The 21,156-nt window shown below is 41.0% G+C and overlaps 1 protein-coding gene across 3 annotated transcripts in view; it reads left to right on the forward strand.

Annotated features, from left to right (window-relative positions):
* The window catches only part of she (Src homology 2 domain containing E), a 35,938-nt gene that overhangs the window by 8,666 nt on the left and 6,116 nt on the right, over positions 1-21,156 (forward strand). The window contains exons 3-5 of one of the 3 annotated variants that reach the window (XM_061982577.2): positions 6,536-6,793; positions 6,967-7,294; positions 15,098-15,217. In XM_061982577.2, the coding sequence (XP_061838561.1) occupies positions 6,536-6,793; positions 6,967-7,294; positions 15,098-15,217 (706 nt within the window). The remainder of the gene's footprint in view (positions 1-6,535; positions 6,794-6,966; positions 7,295-15,097; positions 15,218-21,156) is intronic. The other 2 variants (XM_061982578.2, XM_061982579.2) reach the window with 2 other exon arrangements.

The following is a 21,156-nucleotide window of genomic DNA, read 5'->3' on the forward strand; positions in this document are numbered from 1 at the left end:
GATATATCTGTTTTGGTCGAAGCTTGACCTTGCTGAGGACTAGTGAATGGTCCGTGTCGCAGTCAGCACTGTGAAACGTCCTTGTGAGAAGCACGCTGTTAAGGGCCTCTCGCCTCGTGATGATGAGGTCGAGCTGGTGCCAATGTTTAGATCTGGGGTGTCTCCAGGATACCCGGTGCAGAGGCTTAGTCTGGAAGAAGGTGTTCGTGATGCAGAGCTTGTGGTAGCAGCACAGCTCTAGCAGACGTTGTTCATTTTCGTTCATGCTCCCCACTCCAAAGTGACCAAGGCAGTCTGGCCAGGATTTGTGGTCAGCACCTACCCTGGCATTGAAGTCTCCCAGAAGGAGCAGATGCTCATTTTTCGAGATGGTGGTGACAGCCGCGTCAAGCTCCTCATAGAACTTGTCTTTTGACTCTGGTGGTGAGCAGAGGGTCGGGGCATAAGCACACAACAGGTTTGCTGGTCCACTGCTGGTAGAAAGGCGGATTACAAGGATCCGCTCAGAGCCTTCTGTCGGTGGGTCCATCATGGGAAGCAGAGTGTTTTTCACTGCAAATCCCACACCATAATCCCGGGTTTCCTCCGCACTCTTTCCCTGCCAGAAGAAAGTATAGTGTTTTTCCTTCAGAGAGCCAAAGTCAGCAAGACGCGTCTCTTGGAGCGCAGCAATGTCGACATTAAGTCGGTGGAGCTCACGGTCAATGATAGCGGTCTTGCGCGAGTCGCCAATGAGATCAAGGTTGTCCAAGAGCCCTGTGCGCATTGTTCTGACATTCCAGCTTGATACTCGAAGAGCTGGTATCTTCGTTTTCTTTCTCTCAGTTTTCGCTTTTTTTCTGATCATCTTTGGTGCAATTGTTGACGTATGCTAGCCGTGCTTTACCCTATTCCCCGCCAGGATGATGCCGGCTCTGGCGGGTTGGCACCTAATTGACCGGGAGCTGCCCGGCTTGAGGCGGGCGGTGGCCAATCATTAGTCAATGATTCCTCCCACCGTCGAAGCTGGCGCCAATCAGGTGGAACTTAAGACTGCCAGCTTCCGTGTTGTTTCCTCCCTTTAGGGGGGAGGCTGGAGTGACCTTTCCGTGGCGCAAGCCTGGGCAGAAAGTATGGAGATCTTGGGTTGCCCAGACATCAAGATCCCCCTCTCGGCCGTGACGATGTGGCCCAGAGGAAAGCAAGGCAATACATCTGGCATCGGCTTGGCTGCAGGAGCTGCCGGCATGGGGTCAGCAATGACACCCAGCCGCCTCAGGGGCTCCACTCCTGATTTTCTGTCTGGGTTTACTCCCATAGCCTTTCCTTCTCCCAAAGGTACCACAAGGCAGCGGGTGGGGGGACAGGGGGGATGACGACTATTTGACCCATAGATGGGGCAGTGGTTGGCGGATGCCAGGGCGTGTCCACACACCGGTGGGCCTGCACACCTCGCCTCTGGGGCCCACTGCTGCTCCGAGATCCCCTACAGTTTAGCCTGAGACCGCAAGGTCCCAGTTACCGTGTGTGGCCGCGAGGAGGCACTGTAGGGGTCTTGGTGGTGGAGAGGCTGTGTACCAGCAGGAGGAGGCTTACGCACTCGGCTCCTCTTTTCACCCACCCAGGGGCTAGCTGGCGGCGATAGCTGTAAGCAGAGAGTAGCAAGCAGGGGAAGCATGCAGCATGCACTAACTACAAGCACTTCTGCCACATATCTAACGCACTGACGCATCACACGCACCCTGTGCGCGAGCACTCACACACACACACATATATATATATATATATAATGTATATATACATATACATAAATATATATATATACATATACATACATATATATATATACATATACATACATATATATATATACATATATATACATACATACATATACAAACATATATATATATATATACATATATATAAATATACATATACACACATACATACATACATACATACATACATATATATATATTTTGGGTTATATATATATATATATATATATATATATATATATATATATATATATATATGTGGGCGAGATGTCCAAATGGACGAGGAAATGCGTGGAAAAGGACAAACTACCTATCGGCGCAGTTGTGTTTTGTTTTTATGAGGTGAAAGAAAAACAAGCCAAAATAAGCAACCCCACGAATGAAAAACAAGCCCAAAATGAGCAAAGTCACATTAAAAAACAAGCACAAATAAGTAACTTGACATTAAAAAACAATCCCAAAAAATCCCAACCTGCGACTCTTGAAATTTGCAAGCGACTTTAAAAAAAAAACAGAGACCCGAAGTCGCTTATAATAAGCAGACTTAAACACACATTAATCGTGCGATAAAAAAAAAAATTGCTTTTAAAGGAAACCCGATATTATGGCGTTAATTTTGACAACCCTATTAAAAATATATATTTATTATTTAATAATAAAACAGAATTGAGTAAAGATCTGTTTTGAGAACAGGTTACAGGTTAGAAAAGCTCCTTCAGGTTTTATGCAGATGGCCTAAAATATATATTTTTTAATTATTTTTTATTATTCTTGCTATTTAAAAAAAAAAGTGTAGATAAATAATAATTTCAGTATTTATTTTCTAAATCGATTTTTGAAAAGAATCAGGATGATTAAGAGTCGCGATTAGGATGTGGACGATTTTTTTGTGCACCCGGGTTATTAGTGTTAATATACTGTATTTCACATTTCAACTTTTTCAGTAAATAAGCTGCAAATGACCTCTGTTATGCGAACATCTGTATACAAACGATAAGGTGAATACAATATTACGAAATACGATCCATATAAAATATTGAATACAGAATACGCCAATGCTTCCCAATTTAAATGCTCCTCTTACGAGGACATAAAGCAATCATTTGACGTGCCGATGAAGCTTTTAAAATGTATGCTCTTTTATTCATTGCCATCCAACCCATCCCGTTAAAAGGCTCTTTTAAAAAGAGTTGTTGTCAAATGGAAGCCCCGAGAGCTCGCACGCCGACTTCCATCTCCTCTGGCGGTTGCTATGACAACAGTGTTGTGAAGGGACAATGGGCGCAGCTTCCTCTTCCAACTTCCCGTCTCCTGCCTCTGTTTCCTGTGCCCCATTCTCTTGCTATAGGAAGCGGCCACACACACACACACACACACACACACACACACACACTTAATGTGTTAACAGAGTGTAACAATATCCCGACAAAGCACCCCAAAACAAGGAAAGCTGGCCCCAGTCCCGCTCCCCCCTGCACCAAATCACTTCCCCGCAGTCAGGAAGTAGGTTGGTCATTGGTTCAATCCGCAGCAGCGTTGACCTTTTCTTCCTGTAACTCCATTGTTTGCTCTCACAATAGCGCAGACAAGCAGGCTACCTGCCACACCGCCGAGAAACACGAGTCGCATTCCAAGTAGCGACACGGTTCAGGATGTAGTCAATCTTTTTATCTCTGTCACCAACACAAAGACCCCCGTGGACTTTGTTTGTTCCTGTCCTTTAGTTTGCTTTAACTCGTCTACGTCCAGCAACTCATCAAAAACTAAAAGCATGGTTTTGAGAGAGCCACAGGTGTCATTTCTGTAAAAAATGGGTCAAAATGTCTAAAAATGCCTGTATTAATGTATCTATGTGAGTTTTACTAGAATCAGGTGCTTTTGTAAGGTTTGCAAATACACAAATTAGTTTTTTACTCAATATGACAGTATAACTGTCACACTCAATATGACAGTTATTTAAACATAACTCCAAACCAAACATGCAAAATGTCTAATGCCTGAATTAATGTATGTATGTGAGTATTACTAGAAACTAGAGATGTCCGATAATGGCTTTTTTGCCGATATCCGACATTCCGATATTGTCCAACTCTAAATTACCGATTCCGATATCAACCGATACCGATACATACAGTCGTGGAATTAACACATTATTATGCCTAATTTTGTTGTGATGCCCCGCTGGATGCATTAAACAATGCAACAAGGTTTTCCAAAATAAATCAACTCAAGTTATGGAAAAAAGTGCCAACATGGGGGGGGGGGGGGTAGCGGGAGGTGTATATTGTAGCATCCCAGAAGAGTTAGTGCTGCAAGGGGTTCTGGGTATTTGTTCTGTTGTGTTTATGTTGTGTTACGGTCCGTAGATATGTGATTGGGCCAACACGCAAAGGAAGTGCCTTTAAGGTTTATTGGCGCTCTGTACTTCTCTCTACGTCCGTGTACACAGCGGCGTTTTAAAAAGTCATACATTTTACTTTTTGAAACCGATACCGATAATTTTGAAACCGATACCGATAATTTCCGATATTACATTTTAAAGCATATTTCGGCCGATATCGGCAGTCCGATATTATCGGACATCTCTAGTAAGAACTTTACACTACTTTATATTAGATATGGCAACAGTGGAGGATGAATGTCACATAAGAAGATAGAGAAAAAGAAGAAGCTTATCGACTCCTGCGTCACGGACTACAAAGGCGGACTTGCGTACATTTTCAGGACTTATGCAGATCCCAAATACAGATCAGCAGGTACAGGAAGATGCAAACAATTGCTTTTGCATAATATTGCAAAACAAAACACCAGATTATATGTCTTACCTTATACACACACCATAATAATACCCCCATGTTGAAGCACAGTACAATCTATCAAGCGGTGCGGCTTCATAGCTTACCAAAGTCGTACTAAAACATGTTGATACATTTTTGAGCGGCGTGTGTAATGTTCTATATTTTCAATGGAACATATACAATGTTGGTGTTGTTTACTTGAGTCATATAGCAATCCACACATATCTCTTATGTGTGACTGACATCTACTGGTCACACTTATCGTTACACCATATACCAAATAAAATAGCTTCGAGGTCGGTCAATACAACCAAAACGATTCCGTACATAAGGCGCACCGGGTTATAAGGCGCACTGTCGAGTTTTGAGAAAATGAAAGGATTTTAAGTGCGCCTTATAGTCCGAAAAATACGGTACTATTTTATTTCGCCAATATGCTGTGGGGCTAACAAAACACTTTAGATACATACCCCTGAAGTAGGAGTCCCCTTTCCATCAGCTATAGATAAACAATAGAACCACTTATGACGCAGCTATTGATTATTTCAGTAGCTGAGTAATCTAGTAATTGGTAAGTATCAGTAATAGTATAAAAGACACTTTTTTTGCTTTAATGCATATTTTAGCTGGAATAAACCACAATGTTTCGGCTTGCCATAACCTTCATTCTTTTTTGTTTAATAAAAATGTACATCATCAACATTAAAATTGCACTTTTAACATGAATGCATTAGTAAAAACTATTTTTTTAAATTACTGGTTATCATTTGGAATGGGGACCAAGTTTTTGATCATCACTTGTGGGGACCACCCTTTCTACAGGTTGTGGAGGCATAAAAATGTTTTGGTAAAATGGCCACTGCCCAGTTAGCTCATACACGTCTTTAAATCTCTGGATTGATGAAGTAATGATCATTCTTACTGGGGACCCTGGGGAAAAAGAGTTAATATGGTTCATGTGGACCAAATTTAAATAATTTTTCATTTAAAAAAGGTTTCCGTATAGGGCAGTGGTCCCCAACCATCCGGGCCGCAATAAATAGATAAAAAAAATAAAAATTATTAAATCAACATAGAGAACACAAGATACACTTACAATTAGTGCACCAACCCAAAAATCTTCCTTCCCCCATTTACACTCATTTACACTCATTCACACAAAAGGGTTGTTTCTTTCTGTTATTAATATTCTGGTTCCTACATTATATATCAATATATATCAATACAGTCTGCAGGGATACAGTCCGTAAGCACACATGATTGTATTTTTTAATGACAAAAAAATAATAATAATTTAAAAAAATTATAATAAAAAAAACAAACATCCCCCCCCCAACCTCCTTGTCCGTGGGACAAATCTTCAAGCGTTGACCGGTCCGCAGTTACAAAAAGGTTGGGGACCTGTTTTTTTGTCCCCATACCGTCAGAGGTCCCCTAAAGGTGACTGTGTAAACAGAGCGATGTCCCCATTAAGTAAGCATTGCCAGAATAACATTGTAAGTTAGCAGCTTAATGTTAATGTTTTTGTTCTTTTAATAAAATGTTTGGTAACACTTTAGTATGGGGAACATATTCACCTCTAATTAGTTGCTTATTAACATGCAAATTAGTAACATATTGTTTCTTAATGAGTCATTATTAAGTACTTATTAATGCCTTATTCTGCATGGCCTTATCATACAACCAGTAAGCCATTAATTCCCTCAATAAGGTTAGGGTTAGGGTACTTAGAATATGTTCCCCTAGTGTCCAAATAACTCTAAATTAAGTCTTTGTTACTTAGAATATGCTCCCCATACTAAAGTGTTTCCAAATGTTTTTATACGAGCTTATATGTCACATCATTTTTGCATGCATTGCTTTTCTACTCCACTAAAAGCTTGTGTTTCAACAAGGGCGCGTTCACTTTCTGTCGCCGTTGTTGCGTAATCCCGATGACAGACGAAGGGAAAGATAAGCATGGCTGTTTTATCGCAGAAGTTCGCAGACGGGGCTCCAAAGACCTCCTCAAAGTGTGCGTTCTGCTGGACCGAGGCCAGGCGGAGAGGAAGCCAGAGGAGGGGAAGCTGCCCCCGCCGCAGAATATCTACGATACGCCGTACGAAGGCAGACTGGAGGGCGACAGCCAGGGCGTGTGGATCCCTGTCACCCGTCCAGAGTCTGACATCCGTCCGGCCGGAGAGTACGAGCTGCCCTGGGAGTGGCGGAAGGAGGACATTGTTCGAGCCCTGTCAGGTAGGCGGGCATGCTGGTGACCAGGGTGGAGGGGCTTGTTCGGGCGTGGTCTTTCTACTCTAATCCAATATCAATTATCTGTTTGCTTTACAGAGGAAGCTAATGAATGACTTATGTTTACTCTGCTTGCTGGTGGGCTTTTATTGTGAAACACTAACATTGTGTCTCTCCAGCTCAGTTTGAAGCCGTGGATTGTTCGGCCGCCAAAGAAAATGCTTCCATCTCAATCCGCCAGCAGCAGAACCACACTCTGAGACAGAAGAACTGGAGCCATAAGACACTCGTCTCCACCTCTTCATCCTCCTCCTCCTCCTCGCCATCCTTCCCGTCGTCACCCATTCTCAAACTCTCCCCGATAACGACGACATCGCCTTCATTCCCTACTCTGAAACTGTCGCCCTCCTCCAGCCCCAACAAACCTTCCTCTCCTACCTCGGCCAGTGCCCCACTGGATGGGGAGGTGGCCAAAGTGGACTCGAGCCTGCCGCTGGACAAGCAGAGGTGAGAAGGAAAGCGTTTATTACTTGAGATTTACGTCTAAGTTTCTCAAGGAAGAATCACAACTCTCAATACAAATGTTGGGTGACTTCAGTTAGACTTAATAACTTAACTTAACTCCACTTAAGATGACATCCACATGCTTATGTCGACATAAAAGTTGAGCGCCAAGGGATAATTTCAATGAAAAATGCAGCTTTTTATGTCAACATGTGTTGTAGTTTTGGTACTGGCACTGTAGTACTTTAAAGGCCTACTGAAACCCACTACTACCGACCACGCAGTCTGATAGTTTATAGATCAATGATGAAATATTAACATTGCAACACATGCCAATACGGCCGGGTTAGCTTACTAAAGTGCAATTTTAAATTTCGCGCAAAATATCCTGCTGAAAACGTCTCGGTATGATGACGTCAGCACGTGACGTCACAGATTGTGGAGGACATTTTGGGACAGCATGGTGGCCAGCTATTAAGTCGTCTGTTTTCATCGCAAAATTCCACAGTATTCTGGACATCTGTGTTGGTGAATCTTTTGCAATTTGTTCAATGAACAATGGAGACAGCAAAGAAGAAAGCTGTAGGTGGGAAGCGGTGTATTGCGGGCGGCTGCAGCAACACAAACACAGCCGGTGTTTCATTGTTTACATTCCCGAAAGATGACAGTCAAGCTTTACCATTGGCCTGTGGAGAACTGGGACAACAGAGACTCTTACCAGGAGGACTTTGAGTTGGATGCGCAGACACGGTACCGTGAGTACGCATGCAGCTGCGGCTTCCAAACATTTGATCGCTTGCCCGTACGTGCGTGCCGCTATGTGCATGTCACGTACGTAACTTTGGGGACTTTGGGGAAATATATGTGCTGTATGAACTTTGGGGAGGTGAACGGTACTTTGGGCTGTGGGATTGTGTGTGTTGTGCAGGTGTTTGAGTTGTATTGGCGGGTTATATGGACGGGAGGGGGGAGGTGTTTGTTATGCGGGATTAATTTGTGGCATATTAAATATAAGCCTGGTTGTGTTGTGGCTAATAGAGTATATGTATGTCTTGTGTTTATTTACTGTTTTAGTCATTCTCAGCTGAATATCAGGTCCCACCCGCCTCTCACAGCATCTTCCCTATCTGAATCGCTCCCACTGCCCTCTAGTCCTTCACTCTCACTTTCCTCATCCACGAATCTTTCATCCTCGCTCAAATTAATGGGGAAATCGTCGCTTTCTCGATCCGAATCGCTCTCGCTGCTGGTGGTCATGATTGTAAACAATGTGCAGATGTGAGGAGCTCCACAATCTGTGACGTCACGCTACTCTTCTGCTACTTCCGGTACAGGCAAGGCTTTTTTATCAGCGACCAAAAGTTGCGAACTTTATCGTCGATGTTCTCTACTAAATCCTTTCAGTAAAAATATGGCGATATCGCGAAATGATCTAGTATGACACATAGAATGGACCTGCTATCCCCGTTTAAATAAGAAAATCGCATTTCAGTAGGCCTTTAACAATAGCAACATAACAATACTATCTACAAAACCCAAAACCTGTGAAGTTGGCACGTTGTGTAAATGGTAAATAAAAACAATCTACAAAGATTTGCAAATCCTTTTCAACCTATATTCAATTGGAGTTATGGACGCCTGAGTAGCGCTTTATAGCAGCAGGCCGGCCTCCATGGCCCCAAATCCCCCCCCCCTCTGTTGCGAGTTGTTGTGATTATATGTAACATGTTTATGTGTGCTATGCTCAATTAGGTTTTTTCTCTTTGACTCAGTCTGGACCCCCTCCCGAGGGTCCAGCCTTAGACTGATATTTTTTATACTCTTCCCCCCTTTCCCAATATCACCTTTTTCCCACCTTTTTTAAGGAGCGCCATAAGTGGCTGATCCGTTGGCGGTCCCGTCTTGTCTCCCTGTAACGTATGTCTGCTCTTAGTGGGACTGTGCCGAAAATGAAATTTCAGTTCTTATGTGTCTTGTACATGTTAAAGAATGGACAATAATAAAGCATCCTGAATCTTGAATCTTGAAATTGATTAGACTGCAAAGACAAGATACTTAATGTTCGAACTGTTAAACTTGCAAATATCAGCTCGTTTGGAATTTGATGCCTGTAACATGTTTTAAAAAAGCTGGCACAAGTGGCAAAAAAGACTGAGAAAGTTGAGGAACGATCATCAAACACTTATTTGGAACATCCCACAGGTGAAGAGGCTAATTGGGAACAGGTGGGTGCCATGATTGGGTATAAAAAGCAGTTTCCATGAAATGCTCAGTCATTCACAAACAAGGATGGGGCGAGGGTCACCACTTTGTGAACAAATGCGTGAGAAAATTGTGGAACAGTTTAAGAACAACATTTCACAATGAGCTATTGCAACGAATTTAGAGATTTCACCATCTACGGTCCGTAATGTCATCAAAAGGTTAAGAGAATCTGGATAAATCACTGGTAATTATGGGGTAACTTACACATCTGTGATTAATGCTGAAAGGCACATACAGGTTTAACATATGTTGCCATCCAAGCAACGTTATCATGGACGCCCCTGCTTATTTCAGCAAGACAATGCCAAGCCACGTGTCACAACAGCGTGGCTTCATAGTAAAAGAGTGCGGGTACTAGACTGGCCTGCCTGTAGCCCAGACCTGTCTCCCATTGAAAATGTGTGGTGCATTAAAATACCACAACGGAGAATGTTGAACAAGCATCAAGCAAGAATGGGAAAGAATTCCACCTGAGAAGCTTAAAAAAATTGGTCTCCTCAGTTCCCAAACGTTTACTGAGTGTTGTTAAAAGGAAAGGCCATGTAACACAGTGGTAAAAATGCCCCTGTGCCAACTTTTTTGCAATGTGCTGCCATTAAATTCTAAGTTAATAATTATTTGCACAAAAAAAATTACCTTTCTCAGTTCGATCATTAAATATCTTGTCTTTGCAGTCCATTCAATTGAATATAGGTTGAAAAGGATTTGCAAATCATTGTATTCTGTTTTTTTTTACGAATTACACAACGTGCCAACTTCACTGGTTTTGGGTTTTGTAACTTAACTTAACTCCATAGTTGACATCCACATGCTTATGTCGACATAAAAGTTTTCAATGAAAAATGCGACCGCTTATGTCAACGGGTGTTGTAGTTTTAGTATTGGTACTTCAGTACTGTAGTCCTTTAACAATAGCAACATAACTTTACTATCTATATACAAACATGCACATTGTGACTTCCTGTTCTATGGAGGTCTGTTTCCGATATCCCTCCATCCCACTTATCTTCTTCCGCTTATCCAAAGTCGGGTCGCGGGGGCAGCAGCCTAAGCAGAGAAGCCCAGACTTCCCTCTGCCCAGCTACTTCATCCAGATTCTCCTGGAGGATCCCGAGATGTTCCCATGACAGTTGGGAGACATAGTCTCCCCACCCTTCACGATATATTTCCATGGGAAGGGAAAAGAAGAAATTATAAAAAAAAAAAAAAAAGCCATAATTATGAAATAAAAAAAAACTTGTGAGATATTAAGTCAAAATTATAAATAAATAATAAATGATAAATGGGTTATACTTGTATAGCGCTTTTCTACCTTCAAGGTACTCAAAGCGCTTTGACAGTATTACCACATTCACCCATTCACACACACATTCACACACTGATGGCGGGAGCTGCCATGCAAGGCGCTAACCAGCACCCATCAGGAGCAAGGGTGAAGTGTCTTGCCTAAGGACACAACGAACGTGACTAGGATGGTAGAAGGTGAAAAGTCAAAACTATGTGATAAATAGAGTAAATTATGAGAAATTATGAAATGTAAGTTTAAATGAGGATATAAGAAGTCAAAATTATAAGATGACAGTTTAAACTGTAAGATAAAAGTTAAAAAAAGAGATGAAGTCTAACGCAGACCTGGGCAAATTAAGGCAAATTAAGGCCCGGGGGCCACAAAATGCTTTTCTCCATCTAATTTTTTTAGATCTTTAAGATGGAAACTGTAGCTGCCATTATGATGTGCAGTGATGTTTTCAAATGACCGTAAGTCTTGAACTATACAGTATTTCAATGGTTGGAATCTGCGCTTTTGCATGATATACTAGTTACTATGGTAATCTAATTAGTTACTATGGTAATCTAAGTCACAGCAGCTCAGACGAGGCACCAAGCAGTGTGGGTGGGGAGCGTTTCCACAGAGTGTTTCCAGAGCGTCCATCCTGAAATGCGGGTGTCAGGGACAGACGCAGAAAAAGATTTTTACAACAAAGTTCTAAAGCTTAGTGATATATCAGATGTATCAGATTGTAGGTGGGTTTTTTTTTACCCTACATGTTCATATTTCGCTGTGTTTGTTGCATTTTTGTTGCGTTTCGCTTGATTGTAAAATATGTCGATCAAGAGGGGGTGTGACGTTCATATGTTGTCAATATTCAGTGTTTTATCGTTCATAGTTAATGCAAAAAAAAATATTTATCAGTTTGAACATCAAATATGTTGTCTTTGTAGCATATTCAACTGAATATGGTTTGAAAATGATTTGCAAATCATTGTATTCCGTTTATATTTACATCTAACACAATTTCCCAACTCATATGGAAACGGGGTTTGTACATTCTGGGTGTATCATTCAGTAGAAAAGACGGAATTATGAGATAACATTTCTAAATTATGAAATAGGAGTTGAAACTGGAGAGCCGATTTTGAAATTTCTATTTCGGGACCGCCAACATATAAAAATTGACTCGCCTTTGGGGACTTTTCGTGCATGTTAAGGGCTTCGAAAAGGCGTCCAAGCCGGCGGAATAATAATAAATAATAATAACAAACAGAGCAATTTCAATAGGGCCCTTGCGGTGCTCTGCATCGCAACTGCGGTACTTGCTCCGCTGCTCGGGCCCTAATTATGAGATGAAAAAATGTAATTATGAGGCACAAAGTCTATTAAATGCATAAAAAGATACAAATGACAAATTATGAGATAAAAGTAGACATTTTGAGATTTAAAATCAAAAGTATGAGCTAAAAATACAAACTGTGCATGTGCCTCAGTGGCGTTTTCTTCTTTCAGTACATTCAATACATACTGTCAATCAGCCATGTCATAGTCAAGGGCCACGGGCCAAATCCAGCTCGCGTATGAATTATCTATGGCCCCCGGGATGATATTTGATTAGTATTAGAACCGGCCCGCAGGCCACAGCCTACTGCTGTTTTGCATGCACCAATACTCCATCAGTGTTGGCGCTAGGAATTCTCAAAATGGGGTCCCAGGGACCCCATCAAGTCATAAAAATGGGGTCCCAAGGTAGATTTTTGGGGTCCCACTTTTTTGTAACTGTTATGAAAACATTGATAAATGCATTATTCTGTTATATTTCACATTCTATATTGTGTTATGGAAAAAGGTGGTCATAAACGTTAATTCATTAAAAAAAAATACAAAAGAGCCTTTTATCTGCCGATAAATGCTTTAAAATGTAATATCGGAAATTATCGGTATCAGTTTCAAAAAGTAAAATGTATGACTTTTTGAAACGCCGCTGTATGAAGTGGTACACGGGCGTAGGGAGAAGTACAGAGCGCCAATAAATCTTAAAGGCACTGCCTTTGCGTGCCGGCCCAGTCACATTATATCTACGGCTTTTCACACACACAAGTGAATGCAAGTCATACTTGGTCAACAGCCATACAGGTCACACTGAGGGTGGCCGTATAAACAACTTTAACACTGTTACATATATGCCCCACACTGTGAACCCACACCAAACAAGAATGACAAACACATTTCGGGAGAACATCCGCACCGTAACACAACAAACACAACAGAACAAATACCCAGAACCCCTTGCAGCACTAAGTCTTCCGGGACGCTACAATATACACCCCCCGCTACCCCCTAAAAACTCCGCCCCCCCACGCGCCCCCAACCCCAACCCCGGCCCACCTCAACCTCCTCATGCTCTCTCAGGGAGAGCATGTCCCAAATTCCAAGCTGCATTTTTGAGGCATGTAAAAAAAAATAATGCACTTTGTGACTTCAATAATAAATATGGCAGTGCCATGTTGGCATTTTTTTCTATAACTTGAGTTGATTTATTTTGGAAAACCTTGTTACATTGTTTAATGCATCCAGCGGGGCATCACAACAAAATTAGGCATAATAATGTGTTAATTCCACGACTGTATATATCGGTATCGGTTGATATCGGAATCGGTAATTAAGAGTTGGACAATATCGGAATATCGGATATCGGCAAAAAAAGCAATTATCGGACATCTCTAGTTATAAACATTAATTCACTTTCTTCTTTCCTTCATGGATCTAAACTTTTTTTCAAAATGTTATTGTAATATTTTCAGAATGGGTTTGTTCTAGGGATGTCCGATATTGGCTTTTTGCCGATATCCGATATTGTCCAACTCTATAATTACCGATACCGATATCAACCGATACTGATATATACAGTCTTGGAATTAACAGATTATTATGCCTAATTTGGACAACCAGGCATGGTGAAGATAAGGTTCTTTTTGGGAAAAAAATAATACAATAAAATAAGATAAATAAATTAAAAGCATTTTCTTGAATAAAATTAAAGTAAAACAATATAAAAACAGTTACATAGAAACTAGTAATTAATGAACATGAGTAAAATTAACTGTTAAAGGTTAGTACTATTAGTGGACCAGCAGCACGCACGATCATGTTTGCTTACGGACTGTATCCCTTGCAGACTGTATTGATATATATTGATGTATAATGTAGGAACCAGAATATTAATAACAAAAAGAAACAACCCTTTTGTGTGCATGAGTGTGAATGAGCGTAAATGGGGGAGGGAGGTTTTTTGGGTTGGTGCACTAATTGTAAGTGTAGTTTGTGTTTTTTATGTTGATTTAATAAAAAAAATAAACGATACCGATAATTTCCGATATTACATTTTAAAGCATTTATCGACATCTCTAGTTTGTTCTATTTTTGGCCAAAGTAAGACGAAGAAAACAATCTGAAGTTGTCCTTATTTTTTTTTGTTTTAATGCCATGATTTTAATAGTCCGGCCCGCGTGTGCACAAATGTTCCTCCATGCGGCCCCTGAGCTAAAATGAGTTTGACACCCCTGCTGTAGATCGTTATCTTGTTTAGAATTGCCATGTTTTATCTCATAATTGTGATTTTTTAATTTTGTAATGATGTTTTTTTTTTTCCCTATCTTTTGACTATGATTTACCATGTTTTTTTTAACCGAGTAAGGCCCCATTAACTGTAACACAACTGTGTGCTTTTAACATTTCCTGTTGAATAAATGAAATATGTTATTAGTGTCTTCTTTCAGTGGCGAAAAACGAGCTTCCCATACTGTTCAGGTGCAAAGTAAGCTTCAAATTAAAAGCATGGCAAGAATAAAGTAATTTCTATTGAGGACACTCTCACTTCAGCCCATGACTGTTTCATGTATTGTTATTACAAGTACATAAGAACAACAATGCAAGGATAAGACAACATGGCGTGCTTGAGTGTGCCGCAGTGCTGTGCACTTAATTTAGGTGGGACTTCAAGTGTAAAATGCTTCTCTCCATCTCATTAAGCATGGCCTTTCTATTGAAATGGAATCAGTGGGAACATGCTCGCAGCGTGTTGGCGTTTATTCCTCTCTTGTAGCCACTAAATGTCATTTTGTGTAACGACAGCTGTTTACATTCTGTGGCTTCGGCTGAAACTGAGGCCGACGCCGCCTTCACTACTGTTTGTCTTCTGACTTATGGTGTCTCACCTTCGCTCATTTTCTCGTCTCCATATGTCTCCGGATGGCGTCTCCTCCCAGCTGGTACCATGGCAGTGTGAGTCGGCAGCAGGCTGAGGCTCAGCTGCAGCGCTGCAGGGAAGCCAGCTTCCTGGTGAGAGACAGCGAATCAGGAACCAGCAAGTACTCCATCGCTCTCAAGTGAGTGTGCGTGATTGCGGCGTCGGCACGGCGGAACCTCGTTTTGTTGACAACCCACTGATGTCGCTTGTGTTGACGAGAAAACCTACCAAGAAAAAAGTTGTATACCAACAATGTATTTTATAAAAAGTCGGAATTATGAGACGAAATGTCAAAATTATGAAATATACCGTATTGTCCGGACTAGAATAGAATAGAATGGACTTTATTGTCATTATATTTGCATATAACAAGATTAAGGACTCCAACTTAAGGTGCAGTATAGTGGGAACAAATATGGGATAAAAATAAATTACACAAGAAGTAATAAAGATAAAACAAAGAATTGAAATAAATAACTACCGTATTTTTCGGAGTATAAGTCGCGCCGGAGTATAAGTCGCACCGGCCGAAAATGCATAATAAAGAAAGAAAAAAAAAACATAAGTCGCACTGGAGTATAAGTCGCATTTTTTGGGGAAATTTATTTGATAAAACCCAACACCAGGAATAGACATTTGAAAGGCAATTTAAAATAAATAAAGAATAGTGAACAACAGGCTGAATAAGTGTACGTTATATGAGGCATAAATAACCAACTGAGAACGTGCCTGCTATGTTAACGTAACATATTATGGTAAGAGTCATTCAAATAACTATAACATATAGAACATGCTATACGTTTACCAAACAATCTGTCACTCCTAATCGCTAAATCCCATGAAATCTTATACGTCTAGTCTCTTACGTGAATGAGCTAAATAATATTATTTGATATTTTACGGTAATGTGTTAATAATTTCACACATAAGTCGCTTCTGAGTATAAGTCGCACCCCCGGCCAAACTATGAAAAAAAACTGCGACTTATAGTCCGAAAAATACGGTAGTATCCAAAAAAAATAAGCAATCCTGTACAATATACAAAATACTGTACGAGGGATGTCCGATAATATCGGCCGATAAATGCGTTAAAATGTAATATCGGAAATTATCGGTATCGTTTTTTTATATTATCGGTATCGTTCTTTTTTAATTTTTTTATTAAATCAACATAAAAAACACAAGATACACTTACAATTAGTGCACCAACCCAAAAAACCTCCCTCCCCATTCACTCATTCACACTCATTCACACAAAAGGGTTGTTTTTTTCTGGTATTAATATTCTGGTTCCTACATTATATATCAATATATATCAATACAGTCTGCAAGGGATACAGTCCGTAAGCACATATGATGGTCCCACCTTCCCTTTATTTCGAAAATCCTCGAAAAAATTGTCGCACAGCAGCTAAATGAACACTTAGTGTCTAACAATCTCTGTGAACCTTTTCAATCCGGTTTCAGGGCAAATCACTCTACGGAGACAGCCCTCGCAAAAATGACTAATGATCTACTGCTAACGATGGATTCTGATGCGTCATCTATGTTGCTGCTTCTTGATCTTAGCGCTGCTTTCGATACCGTCGATCATAATATTTTATTAGAGCGTATCAAAACACGTATTGGTATGTGAGACTTAGCTTTGTCGTGGTTTAACTCTTATCTTACTGACAGGATGCAATGCGTCTCCCATAATAATGTGACCTCGGACTATGTTAAGGTAACGTGCGGAGTTCCTCAGGGTTCGGTTCTTGGCCCTGCACTCTTTAGTATTTACATGCTGCCGCTAGGCGACATCATACGCAAATACGGTGTTAGCTTTCATTGCTATGCTGATGACACCCAACTCTACATGCCCCTAAAGCTGACCAACACGCCGGATTGTAGTCAGCTGGAGGCGTGTCTTAATGAAATTAAACAATGGATGTCCGCTAACTTCTTGCAACTCAACGCCAAGAAAACGGAAATGCTGATTATCGGTCCTGCTAAACACCGACATTTATTTAATAATACCACCTTAACATTTGACAACCAAACAATTACACAAGGCGAATCAGTAAAGAATCTGGGTATTATCTTCGACCCAACTCTCTCGTTTGAATCACACATTAAGAGTGTTACTAAAACGGCCTTCTTTCATCTCCGTAATATCGCTAAAATTCGTTCTATTTTATCCACTAGCGACGCTGAGATCATTATTCATGCGTTCGTTACGTCTCGTCTCGACTACTGTAACGTATTATTTTCGGGTCTCCCTATGTCTAGCATTAAAAAATTACAGTTGGTACAAAATGCGGCTGCTAGACTTTTGACAAGAACAAGAAAGTTTGATCATATTACGCCTATACTGGCTCACCTGCACTGGCTTCCTGTGCACTTAAGAAGTGACTTTAAGGTTTTACTACTTACGTATAAAATACTACACGGTCTAGCTCCGTCCTATCTTGTCGATTGCATTGTACCATATGTCCCGGCAAGAAATCTGCGTTCAAAGAACTCCGGCTTATTAGTGATTCCCAGAGCCCAAAAAAAGTCTGCGGGCTATAGAGCGTTTTCTATTCGGGCTCCAGTACTATGGAATGCCCTCCCGGTAACAATTAGAGATGCTACCTCAGTAGAAGCATTTAAGTCCCATCTTAAAACTCATTTGTATACTCTAGCCTTTAAATAGCCCCCCTGTTAGACCAGTTGATCTGCCGTTTCTTTTCTTTTCTCCTCTGCTCCCCTTTTCCTTGAGGGGGGGGGGGCACAGGTCCGGTGGCCATGGATGAAGTGCTGGCTGTCCAGAGTCGGGACCCGGGGTGGACCGCTCGCCTGTGCATCGGCTGGGAACATCTCTACGCTGCTGACCCGTCTCCGCTCGGGATGGTGTCCTGCTGGCCCCACTATGGACTGGACTCTTACTATTATGTTGGATCCACTATGGACTGGACTCTCACAATATTATGTCAGACCCACTCGACATCCATTGCTTTCGGTCTCCCCTAGAGGGGGGGGGGGTTACCCACATATGCGGTCCTCTCCAAGGTTTCTCATAGTCATTCACATCGACGTCCCACTGGGGTGAGTTTTTCCTTGCCCGTATGTGGGCTTTGTACCGAGGATGTCGTTGTGGCTTGTGCAGCCCTTTGAGACACTTGTGATTTAGGGCTATATAAATAAAGATTGATTGATTGATTGATGATTGTGCGTGCTGCTGGTCCACTAATAGTACTAACCTTTAACAGTTAATTTTACTCATTTTCATTAATTACTAGTTTCTATGTAACTGTTTTTATATTGTTTTACTTTCTTTTTTATTCAAGAAAATGTTTTTAATATATTTATCTTATTTTATTAATTTTTAAAAAAGTACCTTATCTTCACCATACCTGGTTGTCCAAATTAGGCATAATAATGTGTTAATTCCACGACTGCATATATCGGTTGATATCGGTATCGGTAATTAAAGAGTTGGACAATATCGGAATATCGGCAAAAAGCCATTATCGGACATCCCTATACTGTACAATATACAGAACAAGACAAGAGTACTGGAGTGATAATCAGTGTCGGGTGTATTGCACTCGAAGGGTAATATTGCACAGTAGGGTATTAGGGTAGGATATTGTATAGGGGTGTATTATTTATTATAAGTTAGAGTTTAAAATCGTGACAGCTCTGGGAAAGAAGCTGTCTCTGAGCCTGTTTGTTCTGGCTCTGATGCACCTGTAGCGCCTGCCCGATGGTAGCAGGTCGAACAGGTGGAAGCCAGGGTGTGTGCTGTCTTTGGTGATGTTTTTTGCTCTGTTGAGGCAACGGGAGTTGTGTAAATCCTTCAAGGAGGGGAGGGGGCAGCCGGTTTTTGATTATAAGGCATTCTTAAAATCCTTTTTTTCCCCTCAAAACTCGACAGTGCGCCTTATAACCCGTTGCGCCTAGTGTTATGAATAAGTTTGGTTGAGCTTACTCACCTCAAAGCTATTTTATTTGGTACATGGTGTAATGATAAGTATGACCCGTAGATACGGTAGGGAGGGGCGATATCAATAAAAAATGTATTCGATTGGTTGCATGAACAAAGGCACTTGCTCTCTGGTAACCGAGCGAGGCAGGAAGTGATCACTGATCAGTGGTAGTGACACGCCAATCAGGTAACAGTATCAACTATCAACCGTCTTGATTTGGGGTTGATTCTTTGCATGGAGGGAGAGGAGGAGGACAGGGTAAAAAATGAAGAAATTGCGGATAAAACAGGAAAAGTCACCTCGACAGTATGGCAGTTATGGGGATTTATTTTAAGACGGACTGTAATCATACCAACGTGGTCTGTAAATGATGCAAGGCGCTCGTCCCCACCAAGACTGGAAATATCACACCACCGAGCTGTGCTCACCCTTTAGAGCACAGTCGTAACATCCTGGCACTAAAAAAAATTGCTCTTCTCAGCTTTTTCTATGTTTACATTTTCACACTTTGCACTATTTTGTTACACTAAGCATTTATTACATACTCCTTACTTTTGCACCTTCATTTTAAGAGGCTATTGTTAAGCGTTCAATGTGATTTTACAATTTTGTTTACATCGTTTGAGTGTTTTCCATGCTTGTGTTGACATTTCCTCTCCTTTCTTGATAGCTGATAATCAGAGAAATACATTCACACAGAAATACATTCAATATACAAAACCCAAAACCAGTGAAGTTGGCATGTTGTGTAATTCGTTAAAAAAAACAGAATACAATGATTTGCAAATCCTTTTCAACTTATATTCAATTGAATAGACTGCAAAGACAAGATATTTAATGTTCGAACTGAGAAACTTTGTTGTTGTTTTTTTGCAAATGTACATTAACTTAGAATTTAATGGCAGCAACAGGGGCATTTTTACCACTGTGTTACAAGGCCTTTCCTTTTAACAACACTCAGTAAACATTTGGTAACTGAGGTGACCGATTTTTGAAGCTTTTTAAGTGGAATTATTTCCCATTCTTGCTTGAGGTACAGCTTAAGTTGTTCACCAGTCCGGGGGTCTCCGTTGTGGTATTTTAAGCTTCATAATGCACCACACATTTTCAATGGGAGACAGGTCTGGACTACAGGCAGGCCAGTCTAGTACCCGCACTCTTTTACATATGAAGCCACGCTGTTGTAACATGTGGCTTGGTATTGTCTTGCTGAAATAAGCAGGGGCGTCCATGATAACGTTGCTTGGATGGCAACATATGTTGCTCCAAAACCTGTATGTACCTTTCAGCATTAATGGTGCCTTCACAGATGTGTAAGTTACCCATGTCTTGGGCACTAATACACCCCCATACCATCACAGATGCTGGCTTTTCAACTTTGCTCCTATAACAGTCCAGATGGTCCTTTTCCTCTTTGTTCCGGACGACACGATGTCCACAGTTTTCAAAAACAATTTGAAATGTGGACTCGTCAGACCACAGAACACTTTTCCACTTTACATCTTAGATGAGCTCGGGCCCAGCGAAGCCGGCGGCGTTTATGGGTATTGTTGATAAATGGCTTTCACTTTGCATAGAATAGTTTTTACTTGCACTAACAGATGTAGCAACGAACTGTAGTTACTGACAGTGGTTTTCTGAAGTGTTCCTGAGCCCATGTGGTGATATCCTTTACAATACTGCCTGAGGGATCGAAGGTCCATAATATCATCGCTTACGTGCAGTGATTTCTCCAGATTCTCTGAATCTTTTGATGATATTGCGGACCGTAGATGGTGAAATCCCTAAATTCCTTGCAATAGCTCGTTGAGAAATGTTGTTCTTAAACTGTTGGACAATTTGCTCACGCATTTGTTCACAAAGTGGTGACCCTCGCCCCATCCTTGTTTGTGAATGACTGAGCATTTCATGGAAGCTGTTTTTTTATACCCAATCATGGCACCCACCTGTTCCCAAACAGCCTGTTCACCTTTGGGATGTTCCAAATAAATGTTTGATAAGCATTCCTCAACTTCCTCAGTCTTTTTTGCCACTTGTGGCAGCTTTTTTGAAACATGTCACAGGCATCAAATTCCAAATGAGCTAATATTTGTAGAAAATAAAGTTTTCCAGTTCGAACGTATCTTGT

This window comes from Nerophis lumbriciformis, linkage group LG21 (assembly GCF_033978685.3).
Source record: "Nerophis lumbriciformis linkage group LG21, RoL_Nlum_v2.1, whole genome shotgun sequence".
NCBI lineage: Eukaryota > Metazoa > Chordata > Actinopteri > Syngnathiformes > Syngnathidae > Nerophis > Nerophis lumbriciformis.